The following is a 12913-nucleotide window of genomic DNA, read 5'->3' as shown; positions in this document are numbered from 1 at the left end:
AAAAAAAACAGTCCACACCTTACTTAGAGTGATGCCTTCTGTGCAGTGGTGATGGCCCCTGATTAATATGTTATGCTTTAGGGATAGATGACTCTTTTGAAAGATGATGCTGTTAGGTGGTGAGGAAAGGCCATTTGGGAGGCAGGCTGCTTATGTTTAGAAGGCTGTGGCTCTCAGAGTCCCACAGCTGGAAAGTGGGGAGGCTGAAACCAAACCGTCAGGCTCTGTCTCTAGCATGCATCTCTTGGTTCCCGTCCTTCCCACCTCTCCTCCTGAATCTTCTAAAGATTTGCCAGACTATACTTCTTGCCAGAATGTCTCAGTGTGAGCACTCTGCCTGCCTGTCTGCTGAATTCTCTCCTCCCCTCTGAGGTCGGTGTTAGACCTTATCTGTGCTATCGTGATGCTTTCCCCAAATTGGATGGCATTGAGTTTGTACTACTTGTATGGCACTAAGCCTGTCACCTTTTCTGAAAAAACTCCCAGCAAGATAGCATGCCCCCAGCAGTGCAGAAGTGAATGGTGTACGTGTGTTCTCCTACGAATTTCAAACTCTACCGCGGAGCAGCGGTGTCTCGTCTTCCCTGTCTGCAAGGCTCGGGGCTTAGACACACTATATGACCCATGAGTACTCACTGAATTGTACTAAAATCAAGGAGGTTATATACTTATACATTTGACTATATCCTAAACTATTTAAATTCTTAGAAGCAGCATTACTAAAGGGAAGTATTACACAGCAAGAAAAAATAAACTTTTGACCTACAGTAAAAGTGATGCCTTATTTGGGGGGGAAAGATGACAAATTTTTCTATTTTATCTGTGTTAAATGTGCTATTCTGTTTAACTGAATTGCGTAATAGGCGTGTTGCCGAATTATCTTTAAACCACTGAATTCTAATTGTCACCTACATAATTTTCTGATTTAAAAAATCTAAAGTTGTGATAAAATGAAATGTAATTTTAACAGGAAAATACACCTAGATGATGACACTAATTTAAAATCTTGAGTTTAAATTTCTGCCTTTCAATTATTTTAATATATTTTATATTTTCTTTCTGTACTTCTTTCTTCTCACATACCAGTAAGCCAAGTACACCTCATCACATCTAAGGGAAACGGTGAGAAGCCGCTGACCATGGAGGAGATGGAGACCTTCAGCCTCACGGTCAACCCTCTCAGCGACAGACTCTCCCTCCTGAGCACCAGCAGCGAGACGATTCCCATGGTCATGTCTGACTTTGATCTTCCAGACCAGCAGGTGGAAACCCTTCAGAGTTCCGACTCAGGGTGTTCACAGTCCTCTGCTGGGGACAACTTGAGTTATGAAGTCGATCCCGAAAACGGGGATGCCCAGGAGGAGCCTCCAGTGCCAAAGGCCAGCTCCCCGGAGGACGACATCCAGCAGGTGCTACACGACCTGATCTGTAAGGTGGTGAGTGGCCTTGAAGAAGAGTCTGCCTCAGTGACGTGTCAGGCAGAGGCAGAAGCCGTGCCCCCGCAGTGCAGTGGTACAGATCCAGGGGAAGAGGGGATGAAAACCGAAGACCCTTCTGCTCAGCAGGGTCACAGTGCTTTGCTGGGTAGTGAGAGCTCTGACTGTCTGTCTGCCTCGGCGGAGGAAGAGCAGGCGTGCCTGGCTGACGGAGTCCCCAGGAATAGCTCCTCACCTTGTATTTCAGGAGCCACACAGCCTCTTCCTGACACTTCTGCTGCTTCCACAGAAACTAAATCTAGACAGAGGAGTCACAGCAGCATCCAATTCAGCTTTAAAGAAAAATTATCAGAAAAAGTCTCAGAGAAAGAAACAATCGTTAAGGAGTCAGGTAAACAACCAGGAGCAAAACCTAAAGTGAAACTTGCCAGAAAGAAGGATGATGACAAGAAAAAAACTTCAAACGAAAAACTCAAACAGACCAGTGTGTTCTTCAGTGATGGTCTGGATTTAGAGAACTGGTATAGCTGTGGAGAGGGAGAGATTTCTGAAATTGAGAGTGACATGGGTTCTCCAGGATCACGGAAATCTCCCAATTTCAACATCCATCCTCTCTATCAACACGTGCTCCTGTATCTCCAGCTGTACGATTCATCCAGAACTCTGTACGCTTTCTCGGCCATCAAGGCCATCTTGAAGACTAACCCCATTGCTTTTGTAAACGCCATTTCAACCACTAGTGTGAATAACGCGTATACTCCTCAGCTGTCCCTGCTTCAGAACCTGCTGGCCCGACACCGGATCTCTGTAATGGGCAAAGACTTTTACAGCCACATTCCAGTGGACTCCAACCATAGCTTCCGGAGCTCCATGTACATAGAGATCCTCATCTCCCTCTGTCTGTACTACATGCGCAGCCACTACCCCACGCATGTCAAGGCCACTGCCCAAGACCTGATGGGCAATCGGAACATGCAGGTGATGAGCATGGAGGTCCTGACGCTGCTCTTCACTGAGCTGGCGAAGGTGATAGAGAGCTCAGCAAAGGGCTTCCCTAGTTTTATTTCTGACATGTTGTCCAAGTGCAAAGTCCAGAAGGTGGTTCTACACTGCCTGCTCTCGTCCATCTTCAGTGCCCAGAAGTGGCACAGTGAGAAGCTGGCAGGCAGGAACACGGCCGCTGTGGAAGAGGGCTTTTCAGAGGACAGCCTCATTAACTTCTCAGAGGACGAGTTTGACAGTGGCAGCACGCTGCAGTCACAGCTGCTCAGGGTGCTTCAGAGGCTGATTGTTCTGGAACACCGGGTGATGACTATTCCTGAAGAGAACGAAGCAGCTTTTGATTTTGTTGTGTCTGACCTGGAACACATCAGTCCCCATCAGCCCATGACTTCCCTGCAGTACCTGCATGCTCAGCCAATCGCGTGCCAAGGCATGTTCCTCTGTGCGGTGATCCGGGCCCTGCACCAGCACTGTGCATGCAGAATGCACCCACAGTGGATCGGCCTGGTCACATCCACTCTGCCCTACATGGGCAGGGTGCTGCAGAGAGTGGTCGTCTCCGTGACACTGCAGCTGTGCAGAAACCTGGAGAACCTGATCCAGCAGTATAAGTATGAAACGGGATTGTCGGACAGTAGGTGAGGGTCAGTTTTTAACTTTGTGGTTGATAATTTTTCACAAATGCTTAAACATCTAGAGAGTCACAAGTAATAAGTAATAAATAAATAAATCAGTGGTTTTCAACAGGTTATAAATAGTATGTCACTGTTTATGAAGAACAAAACTCAGTTTAAGGAAGCGTCTTTGTTCCATGCCCATAGCACAGTGGTTATAGCGCCAGCCACGTACACCAAGGGTGGTGGATTTGAACCTGGCCTGGGCCAGCTAAAAACAATAATGATAACTGCAACAAAAAATAGCCAGGCGTTGTTGTGGGCACCTATAGTCCCAGCTATGTGGGAGGCTGAGGCAAGAGAATCGCTTGAGCCCAAGAGTTTGAGGTTGCTGTGAGCTATGATGTCACAGTACTCTACCAAGGGTGATATAGTGAGACTCTGTCTCAACAACAACAACAAAAAAGGAAGTGTCTCAATAAAAGAATCTAGAATGGAAAAGGGAAGGAGTATTTAACAGGTCTTTTTTTCTCCCAAGCTATGAAGTTAGTTTTGACACTCTTCTCCACTGAGCAGCAAGTCAGAAGATGCTTAGGAGGGGATTTCTGCAGTTTTATCTGATGTCATCTAAGTGAAAATTAATATCAGCTGAAATTGATTTAAATTGACTACTAATGATTCTCCCACCTATTTTATTTCTTTCTCTTGGATTTTCATGGTTTGGTAGCAAATTTCATCTTTGTCTGCAGACCATGTTCAAAATTAGTCTGTGAAAAGTTAGCCAAATATTTAGTAGACTGGTGTCTTATTTATCTCCATCATAACCAGAGCTACTCCATGTAAAATAAGAAACTGCGTTTATCATTTAATACTGTAGTGCCCCCATTGCCCAGTAGCTGGAGGTTCAGTGGCTGTATTTGTTTATTTATATAGAATTTGTTAGTTAAAAAGAACTCTAATACATTTAGCCTGGCTCACTTACTTTATAGATTGGGAAATAAAAGCACTTGGTTTATTCTTTTGGTCTTTTATTTGTTGAACATCTGCTGTGTGCCTGGTATCATTTAAAAGTGATAAAACAGGAGGTGGTGCCTGTGGCTCAGTGAGTAGGGCACCGGCCCCATATACCGAGGGTAGTGGGTTTGAACCTGGCCCCTGCCAAACTGTAACAAAAAAATACAGGAGCCCACCACAACTGCTGCCCAGGCATTGTGGCAGACGCCTGTAGTCCTAGCTACATGGGAGGCTGAGGCAAGAGAATCACCTAAGCCCAAGAGCTGGAGGTGCTGTGAACTGTGACACCACAACACTCTACCGAGGGCAACAAAGTGAGACTTCGTCTCTAAATAAATAAATAAGTAAAAGCGATAAAACCAAGACTGTGCTCTCATAGAACTCGTGTTCAGCTGAATACATCTTGTTTCAGGCCTCTGTGGATGGCATCCATTATCCCACCAGATATGATTCTCACTCTTCTGGAAGGGATCACCGCCATTATCCATTACTGCTTGCTGGATCCTGCTACACAGTATCACCAGGTGAGGCTGCTCAAGAACTTGGCTCCTTTAACTTAACTCTGAGGTTCAGTAATTTTCCACTGTGAATCTCCGTAAGTAATATTAGGATTTTTCTCCCTGACCATAACAGCTTTTGGTCAACATCGACCAGAAGCACTTATTTGAAGCACGCAGCGGGATCCTCTCCATCCTCCACCTGATCATGTCGTCCGTGACGCTCCTCTGGAGTGTGCTGCACCAGGCCGATTCTTCAGAAAAGACGGCTGCTGCTGCGTCTGCGTCTGTCACCACGATTAACCTCGGAGCCACGAAGGTCAGACCATTCACACTCAGTCTGTAGAGCTCCAGAGTCTGTAGGAGGACCTTCCTCCCCAAAGGTCACATTCAGAATATGTGACTGACTCGTACAGTGTTCATGGCACCCTGCATAGCATGCATGATTAACTGCCAAATAACTTTTAGCAGTTTTATTGAGGTATGGTTGACATATCATAAAAGGCACCTATTTTAAGTACACAACTTAGTGATTGTTTCTTAGTAAATTTAAGTTGTGGACTATCCCCCAGTTCAGTCTTTGGGCACACAGTTCACCCCAGGAAGCTCCTTTGTGCCCGTCTGCACGCACCCACTGCACCCAGCCCTCACCCCAGCCGGCTGTTAGTCTTTTCTCTGTGTAAAGATTTGCTTTTTCTGGGTAGTTCATGTAAATGGAATAATTTGATACTTGGTCTTTTGCGTGTAGTATCTTTCATGTGACAATTTTTCGAGGTTCATTTATACATGGGATAACTTTGTTCCTTTTTCTAAGGACATTGTAAGTTGGCTTTTTACTATGCAAAGCCCTCCTTGAAAACAAATTAGCAAATGCCTATGTAAACATAGAGCTTTAAAAGTCACAGTCTTTGACCCAGTAATCTGCTTTAGGAATGAATTCTAAGATAACCAAAATTATGCAGAGATATAATATACAAAGTGTTCATTCTAATGTTATTTAATAGGAAAAAAGAGATCTTAATAAAGAAGAAGATGGTTAAGTAAAATATCCTTTCAGTGTTACATTATGTGCCCAGTAATGATCATGGTTTTGAAAAATTGTTATGGAATGGCGAAGTACTCAGTAGTTGAGTGAGACAAGGATGTTACACACTTGAACAAATAATTGTGTTCTTAATTGTGTAAAGAAAAATGAAGTGCAGACAAAAGAATAAAGTTCATGTTAGCAGCGAGTACCTCAAGGATAATGCAACTGATGATAATTAAAAAAAATTTCCTTCCTTGTACTCTTTGGTATTTTCCAACTGCTGTGTCACGTTCTCAAACTGACATCCCTTAGTAACTTAATTTTACTCCTAGACCTGACCACCTAGGTCTGGGGCTCACAGGAACATTGTGAAACTGGGGGAGGGGATTAAACTATACTTTTTATGTGTTATTTTATTTATATAAAAACACAAAGAGTTCTGTCATTATAAAATGCCTTTCCACTCTTTAAAAGACTGCACGTCAAATGTAATTAAGTTGAATTTCATTATGTTAGTTTTCCTAGTATTTCTTCACAGTGAGTAGACTGGCATTTGACTGATTAGTAGCTATCATTTTACAGGGTTTGTGTTTCTATTAGAATTAAAATACTCATAGTTGCAGCTCCTATCACTGTTAAATTTGTTATTTAGGTAGTAATATACCTAAGTACTATATGTATTATTTCAAAAAAGAAAAAGGTACAATCTAGTTATTAACATTCACTTTTCATTTGCTTCAAATGTTTTAGAACTTAAGGCAGCAGATCCTCGAATTATTAGGCCCCATTTCAATGAATCACGGTGTCCACTTTATGGCTGCTATTGCATTTGTGTGGAATGAGAGAAGACAGAATAAAACTGCTCCCCGGACCAAGGTATGCATTTGACCCTGTGGAACTTTTTGTTTTTCCATTTGGTAAGCATTTGGTGAGTACATGCTAATTTTTACCTCTCCTTTAGTTGCAATGGGATTAGGGTATAGAGACAGTGGGAAAGCAAAAGTTTGTCTACAAATTTAGGTAAAGTTGCCTAAATTTCATGAAGTGTTTGATTGAAATTTGAGGTTGTGTGTAAAGGAAATTAGCATTGTATTATAACTGTAACTCTATTTTACATAGAAGCAGTGATATGGGACAGTGTATTTTAAAATGCTTGTCATTTAGAGTACAGAGTGAGAATACAGAAAAGAGTTTTTCGTCTCGACTGTTTTTCATTACAGCATGATAGCTTAAGTAGTTCATGTGTCTAAATGTAATTCATATACTGGTTTTGACTGAATTATATATATGAATTTTTTTGCCCTGTGAATTTGAAAGCTCAAAAACAATGTTCTATAGTGTTAGATAAAAATCACAATGCATTAGAATAGTAGGCTATAAAATAATTTAGACATGATTTTTCCACCTAAAGGTTATATATATATATAAAATTATCTTTTTTTTTTTTTTTTTAGAGACACAGTCTCACTTTGTCACCCTCTGTAGAGTGCTCTGGCAGCACAGCTCACAGCAACCTCCAGCTCCTGGGCTTAGGTGATTCTCTTGCCTCAGCCTCCTAGTAGCTGGGACTACAGGTGCCCGCCATAACACCTGGCTATTTTCTGTTGCAGTTTGGCCAGGGCAGGGTTTGAACCTGCCACCCTTGGTATATGGGGCTGGCACCCTGCTCACTGAGCCACAGGCACCACCCTGATTGGATATTTTTGTTCTGTTTTACATAAGCTTTCTAAAGTAATAAATATAAACATTCACACCATGTTACATTATTTTGCATGTGAGGATTTAGTGGTAGATACCATGTTGAATAGAAATTAAATCTTTACTAATTAAAAGCTGTGAAGGGTATGTGATTTTTCTCTGTACTCTAACAAAAAATGAGAGTAAAAGGATTTTAAAAGGCAACAAGCACAGTAGGCATACCTGCTGGCCAGCTGTGAGGAGGCTGCACACAGTGTGATGTGCCTATGAAGGGTGGAGGCCGCACTTCATCTCCACCTGGGCAACATGAACACACCTGTCTCTTCAACAGCAACAAAAAAGGATAAATTCAAAAAGGCACAAAGTCACAACTACAGAAGAGTTGGGAGAGGTGACCAGACAACAATAAGAAGTGTCAGCAGAGCATTGTGTAGTGAAATACACAGAATTAGACTAAAAAGTCAAACGATGTAGGTAACAGAAGAAAATGTCAATGATAATAGCAATGTCCTTCAAGGGATAAAGTCATAGGAAGAAGAGATTATGAGAAAGAGTATTACAAAAATTTCTCATTTTCTTGGATATTAAAAATTCTGTAGTAGGTCAGCCAATCAAGATGGTGGACCAGAAGGATCTTTCAACTGAGCTCTCCTAGAACAACTGGGGAAAAAGAGAGAACCCAGCCATCCCTGGCTTGGGGACCTTACCCAGAGTCATAGTTCAGGGGGCACAGCAAGGAAGTGGTGACCTAGATACAGTGTATGATCCAGAGTGGTAGAAATCTAATGAATTAGGCAAGTGATTGTGATCAGCTAGGAATGTCTAGCCCCCTACAGAAGCTGGGATGGGAGGAAGCCTTTCTGGAGTTTTCAGTTGTTGGGGGAAGCTGTGAATTAAGTGGAAAGCTTGGAAAAGTGGCAGACTTGAACAGTATACAGCAACCAGATTTGAATCCTGATTGCCATTGGTTTTGATGGCTGGTATGGCAGACATACTGAGTAGGTCTCAGTGGCCGGGGGCCTGTCACTGTGGGAAGGTCAGGTGAAGGTCGTGGAATCAAAGCCATCTTAATTCCACCTGCTGGGATCAGAATTCCACTCTTGGGACAGGGTGAGGGATATTCACATCCCACGGGAACTAGAGCCAGGGGACACTTTGAGACCTGCCCCTGAAGGATTCTTGTAAGCTTTAAGATCCCAACCTAGCAGTGTCGGAATGCTCAGGAAAGAATCAGGTGATCACTGAGGGCAACTAAGTTAGGAATAGGTTGCTGGTTGGGTTCTCTGTCTCCCAAAAAAACACAGCACCATCTGGTATCTCGGTAACACATTGCAATATATTGTCAGCAACAGCAAGGACTTCTGTGTGAAACAAAGGAGGTAGTGAGGAGGAAAAAGGAGCACAAGGGGGTGAACAAGAAGAAAGAACACATGAGGAGGAATCAACAGAAAAATTCAAGCAACATGAAAAACCAAAACAGAGGAATTCCCCCAAAGGACCATGAGACAGCTACTGCAAAAGATTCCATCTATGAAAAATTAATGGTTTTGACATAAAGGGAATTTAAAAATGGATAATAAATACAATAAAGGGCATGGATGACAAAATGGAAAGACAAAACCAAAAGTCAGAGGAGAGACATGTAGAATATAAGAAAGGATATGGCAGAGCTTAAGAAAAATGAAGGAGACAATAGGGGAATGTAAAGATGCCGTAGAAAATATCAAAAATAGGTTACACCATGGAGAAGAAAGAACCTCAGAGCTAGAGTATAAAATTTTCGAGTTAACCTGGGTAGTTAACCAGGCAGTAAAAGAAGAGAGAGAAAACAGAACAGGTGCTTAGAGAACTATAAGACTCCATGAAGCATTCAAACATATGAATAATAGGGATTCCTGAAGGGGAAGAAGATTGTCCCAAAGGAATGGAAGAAAGCTCTACTGGAGATTATCATAAATGAAAACCAAGTTTTACTAAAGACCCTGACATGCTCCTTTCAAATGGATATCAAACCCTGGGTCATCTCAGCTCAAACAGAGCCTCTCCAAGACATGTGGTAATAAACCTGCCCAAATTCAAGATGAAAGAAAAAATTGTGCAAGCAGCAAGAGGTAAGATCCAGTTGACCTACAGGGGAAGAGCCATTAGGATGACAGCAGACTTTTCAACCAAAACCTTCCAAGCCAAAAGAGCATGGTCATTCACCCTCAACATTCTTTTTTTTTTAGAGACAGAGTCTCACTTTGTCACCCTTGGTAGAAAGCCATGGTGTCACACAGCTCACAGCAACCTCCAACTCCTGGGCTTAAGCAATTCCTTTGCCTCAGCCTTCTGAGTAGCTGGGACTACAGGCGCCCACCACAATGCCCAGCTATTTTTTGGTTGCAGTTCGGCTAGGGCCGAGTTTGAATCCGCCACCCTCGGTATATGGGCCTATCACCCTACCCACTGAGCCACAGATGCCCTAAAATACTTTTTTTTTTTTAAAAAAAAATTTTTTTCTGTTGGCCAGGGCCGGGTTTGACCCCTCCACCTCCGGTATATTGGTCCAGTGCCCTACTCTTTGAGCCACAGGCACCGCCCTACCATCAACATTCTTAAACAAAACAATTTCCAGCCCAGAATTCTGTATCCTAAGCTTCAAAATTGGAGAAGTCAAATCTTTTGCAGATATTCAAGCATAAGGAAATTCACCAGAAGACCAGCTCTACGAGAAATACATAGACCTATTCTCAGCACTGACCACCACAATGCACCACCAGCAAAGTAAACACCTAGAAGCTAAAGGTCAAAACTTAGCCTCCACAATGGTTCAAAAGATAAAACTACAAAACAGACTTTCACAAAATAAGGTAAATAGAGAACTTCACCACACTTACCAGTTCTCTCAGTAAATGTCAACAGACTGAATTCACCACTGAAGAGGCACAGGCTGGCTGATTGGATAAAAAAGCACAAGCCATTGATATGCTGTTTCCAGGAGACACACCTAGCCTTGAAACACAAATCAAGACTTGGGATTAAGGGATGAAAAACAGTATTTCAAGCAAATGGAAATCAGAAGAAAGGAAGAGTTGTAATCTTATTTTCAGATACAAACAGATTTAAAGCAACTAAAATTAAGAAAGACAAAGATAGACACTTTATACTGGTCGAAGGTACAATACAACAAGAAGACATTTCACTTTTAAATATTTATGCACCTAACTTAAATGCTCCCAGATTTATGAAACAGACCTTGCTGAATCTGAGCAATATGGTATCCCATAACCCCAGAATAGTCAGGAATTTTAATATTCCTCTGACAGAACTGGACAGATCCTGTAAACAGAAACGAAACAAAGATACAAAGGACTTAAATGTGATCCTAATACAAATGGGATTAATAGATATATACAGAACACACCATTCCAAAGCTAAGGAATATACATTTTTCTCATCAGCCCATAGTGCATACTTCACAATCACCCACATGCTAGGATACAAATCAAACTTCAGCATGATTAAAAGAATAGAAATTATACCTTGTATCTTCTCAGACCACAAGGCAATAAAGGTGGAACTCAACTCCAACAAAAACTTTGATATAGGCAGCGCCTGTGGCTCAAGGAGTAGGGCACTGGCCCCATATACCAGAAGTGGTGGGTTCAAACCTGGCCCCAGCCAAAAAAACAAACAAACAAAAAACCCTTTCATTCCCACACAAAGATTTGGAAATTGAACAACTTTATGCTAAATGATAGTTGGGTTCAGGAAGAGATAAAAGAGGAAGTTATTAAATTTTAAAAACATAACAATGAAGGCACAAGTTATCAAAACCTGTGAGATATAGCAAAAACAGTCTTAAGAGGGAAATTTATTGCATTAGATGCCTACATTCAAAAAACAAAAAGTACATCAACAAGGTCATGAACCATCTTATGGAATTGGAAAAAGAAGAACGCTCTAATTTTCAACTCAGCAGAAGCAAAGAGATAAATCAAAATTAAATCAGAAATGAATGAAATTGAAAAGAATCATCCAGAAAATTAACAAACGAAAAGTTGGTTTTTCAAAAAATAAATAAATAAAATCGATAAACCTTTGTCCAGATTAACTAGAAACAGAGAAGTAAAATCTCTAACAACCTCAATTAGAAATAATAAAGGAGAATAATAACAGAGATACAAGAAATCATCTCTGAGTACTACAAAAAAATCTATGCCCAGAAATTTGACAGTGTGGAGGAAATGGATCAATACCTGGAACCACACCCTCCCTAGACTCAATCAAGAAGAAATAGATCTCTTAAGCACACTGATTTCAAGAACTGAGATCAAAGAAACAATAAAAAGTCTCCCAACAACAACAACAAAAAAGCCCTAGTCCAGGTAGCTTCTCATCAGCATTCTATCAAACCTTCAAAGAAGAGCTTATACGTATATCACAGAAATTATTCCAAATAATTGAAAAAGAAAGAATCTTCCCTGACACATTCTATGAAACAAACATCACCTTGATACCAAAACCAGGAAAAGACCCAACTAAAATGGAGAATTTCAGACCAATCTCACTAATGAATATAGATGCAAAAATTCTCAACAAAATTCTAGCAAATAGATTACAGCTACACATTAAAAAAAAACATTCATCTCGATCAAGTAGATTTCATTCCAGAGATGCAAGGCTGGTTTAACATTCACAAGTCTATAAATGTAATACACTGTATCAACAGAAGCAAAAACAAAGACCATATGACCATCTCAATAAATGCAGAAAATGCATTTGATAAAATTCGGCTTCCTTTAAGAATATAGGCCTAAGTGGCACATTTCTGAATCTGATCAAAGCCATTTGTGACAAACCCAGAGCTAAAACTATACTTAATGGAGTAAAACTGAAAGCTTTTCCACTTAGAACTGGAACATGATACAGTTGTCTTCTCTAACCACTACTATTTAACATGGTACTGGAAGTTCTAGCCAATACAGTCAGGCAAGGGAAGGAAATAAAGGGCATCCAAATGGGGTTCAGAGGTCAAACTCTTGCTCTTTGCTGATGATATGATCTTATTCTTAGAGAACCCCAAAGACTAACCAAAAGACTCGTGGAAGTGATCAAAAAATACATCAGTCTGTCAGGATGTCCACAAATCAATAACTTTTGTATATGCCAGTAACAACCAAGATGGGAAGCTAATTGTGGGCAAAATTCCCTTCATAGTAGCTTCAGAAAAAATGAAATACCTAGGAATATACATAACAAAAGAGGTAAAGGACCTCTACAAAGAAAATTACGAAATCCTAAGAAAAGAAATAGCAGAAGATATTAACAAATGGAAGAAAATACCATGCTCATGGCTGGGAAGAACCAACACTGAAAATGTCTATACTGCCCAAAGCAATCTACAGATTTAGTGCCATCCGTACTAAAATACCATCATCATACTTTCAAGAATTGGAAAAAATGATTCTTTACTTTGTGTGGAAACAAAGTCAGGATGCTGGCCGCAGTGGTTCACACCTATAATCCTAGCACTCTGGGATGCCAAAGAAGGTGGATTGCCTGAGCTCACAGGTTCAAGACCAGCCTGAGCCAGAGCGAGACCTCATTTCTAAACATAGAGGGGCATTGTGGTAGGCACCT

General features: G+C 41.1%; 1 protein-coding gene across 1 annotated transcript in view; it reads left to right on the top strand.

Moving 5' to 3' along the window:
• The window catches only part of DOPEY1 (dopey family member 1), a 114578-nt gene that overhangs the window by 75512 nt on the left and 26153 nt on the right, over positions 1 to 12913 (top strand). Inside the window, exons 19-22 of the mRNA XM_023507792.1 lie at positions 1087 to 3076; positions 4479 to 4590; positions 4700 to 4882; positions 6341 to 6466. Of these exons, the coding sequence (XP_023363560.1) occupies positions 1087 to 3076; positions 4479 to 4590; positions 4700 to 4882; positions 6341 to 6466 (2411 nt within the window). The remainder of the gene's footprint in view (positions 1 to 1086; positions 3077 to 4478; positions 4591 to 4699; positions 4883 to 6340; positions 6467 to 12913) is intronic.

Source organism: Otolemur garnettii, unplaced genomic scaffold, assembly GCF_000181295.1.
Source record: "Otolemur garnettii isolate 467f Iridium unplaced genomic scaffold, OtoGar3 scaffold00205, whole genome shotgun sequence".
Taxonomy (NCBI): domain Eukaryota; kingdom Metazoa; phylum Chordata; class Mammalia; order Primates; family Galagidae; genus Otolemur; species Otolemur garnettii.
Note: the sequence above shows the minus strand (reverse complement) of the source record. Positions and strands in the feature narration are given on the sequence as shown.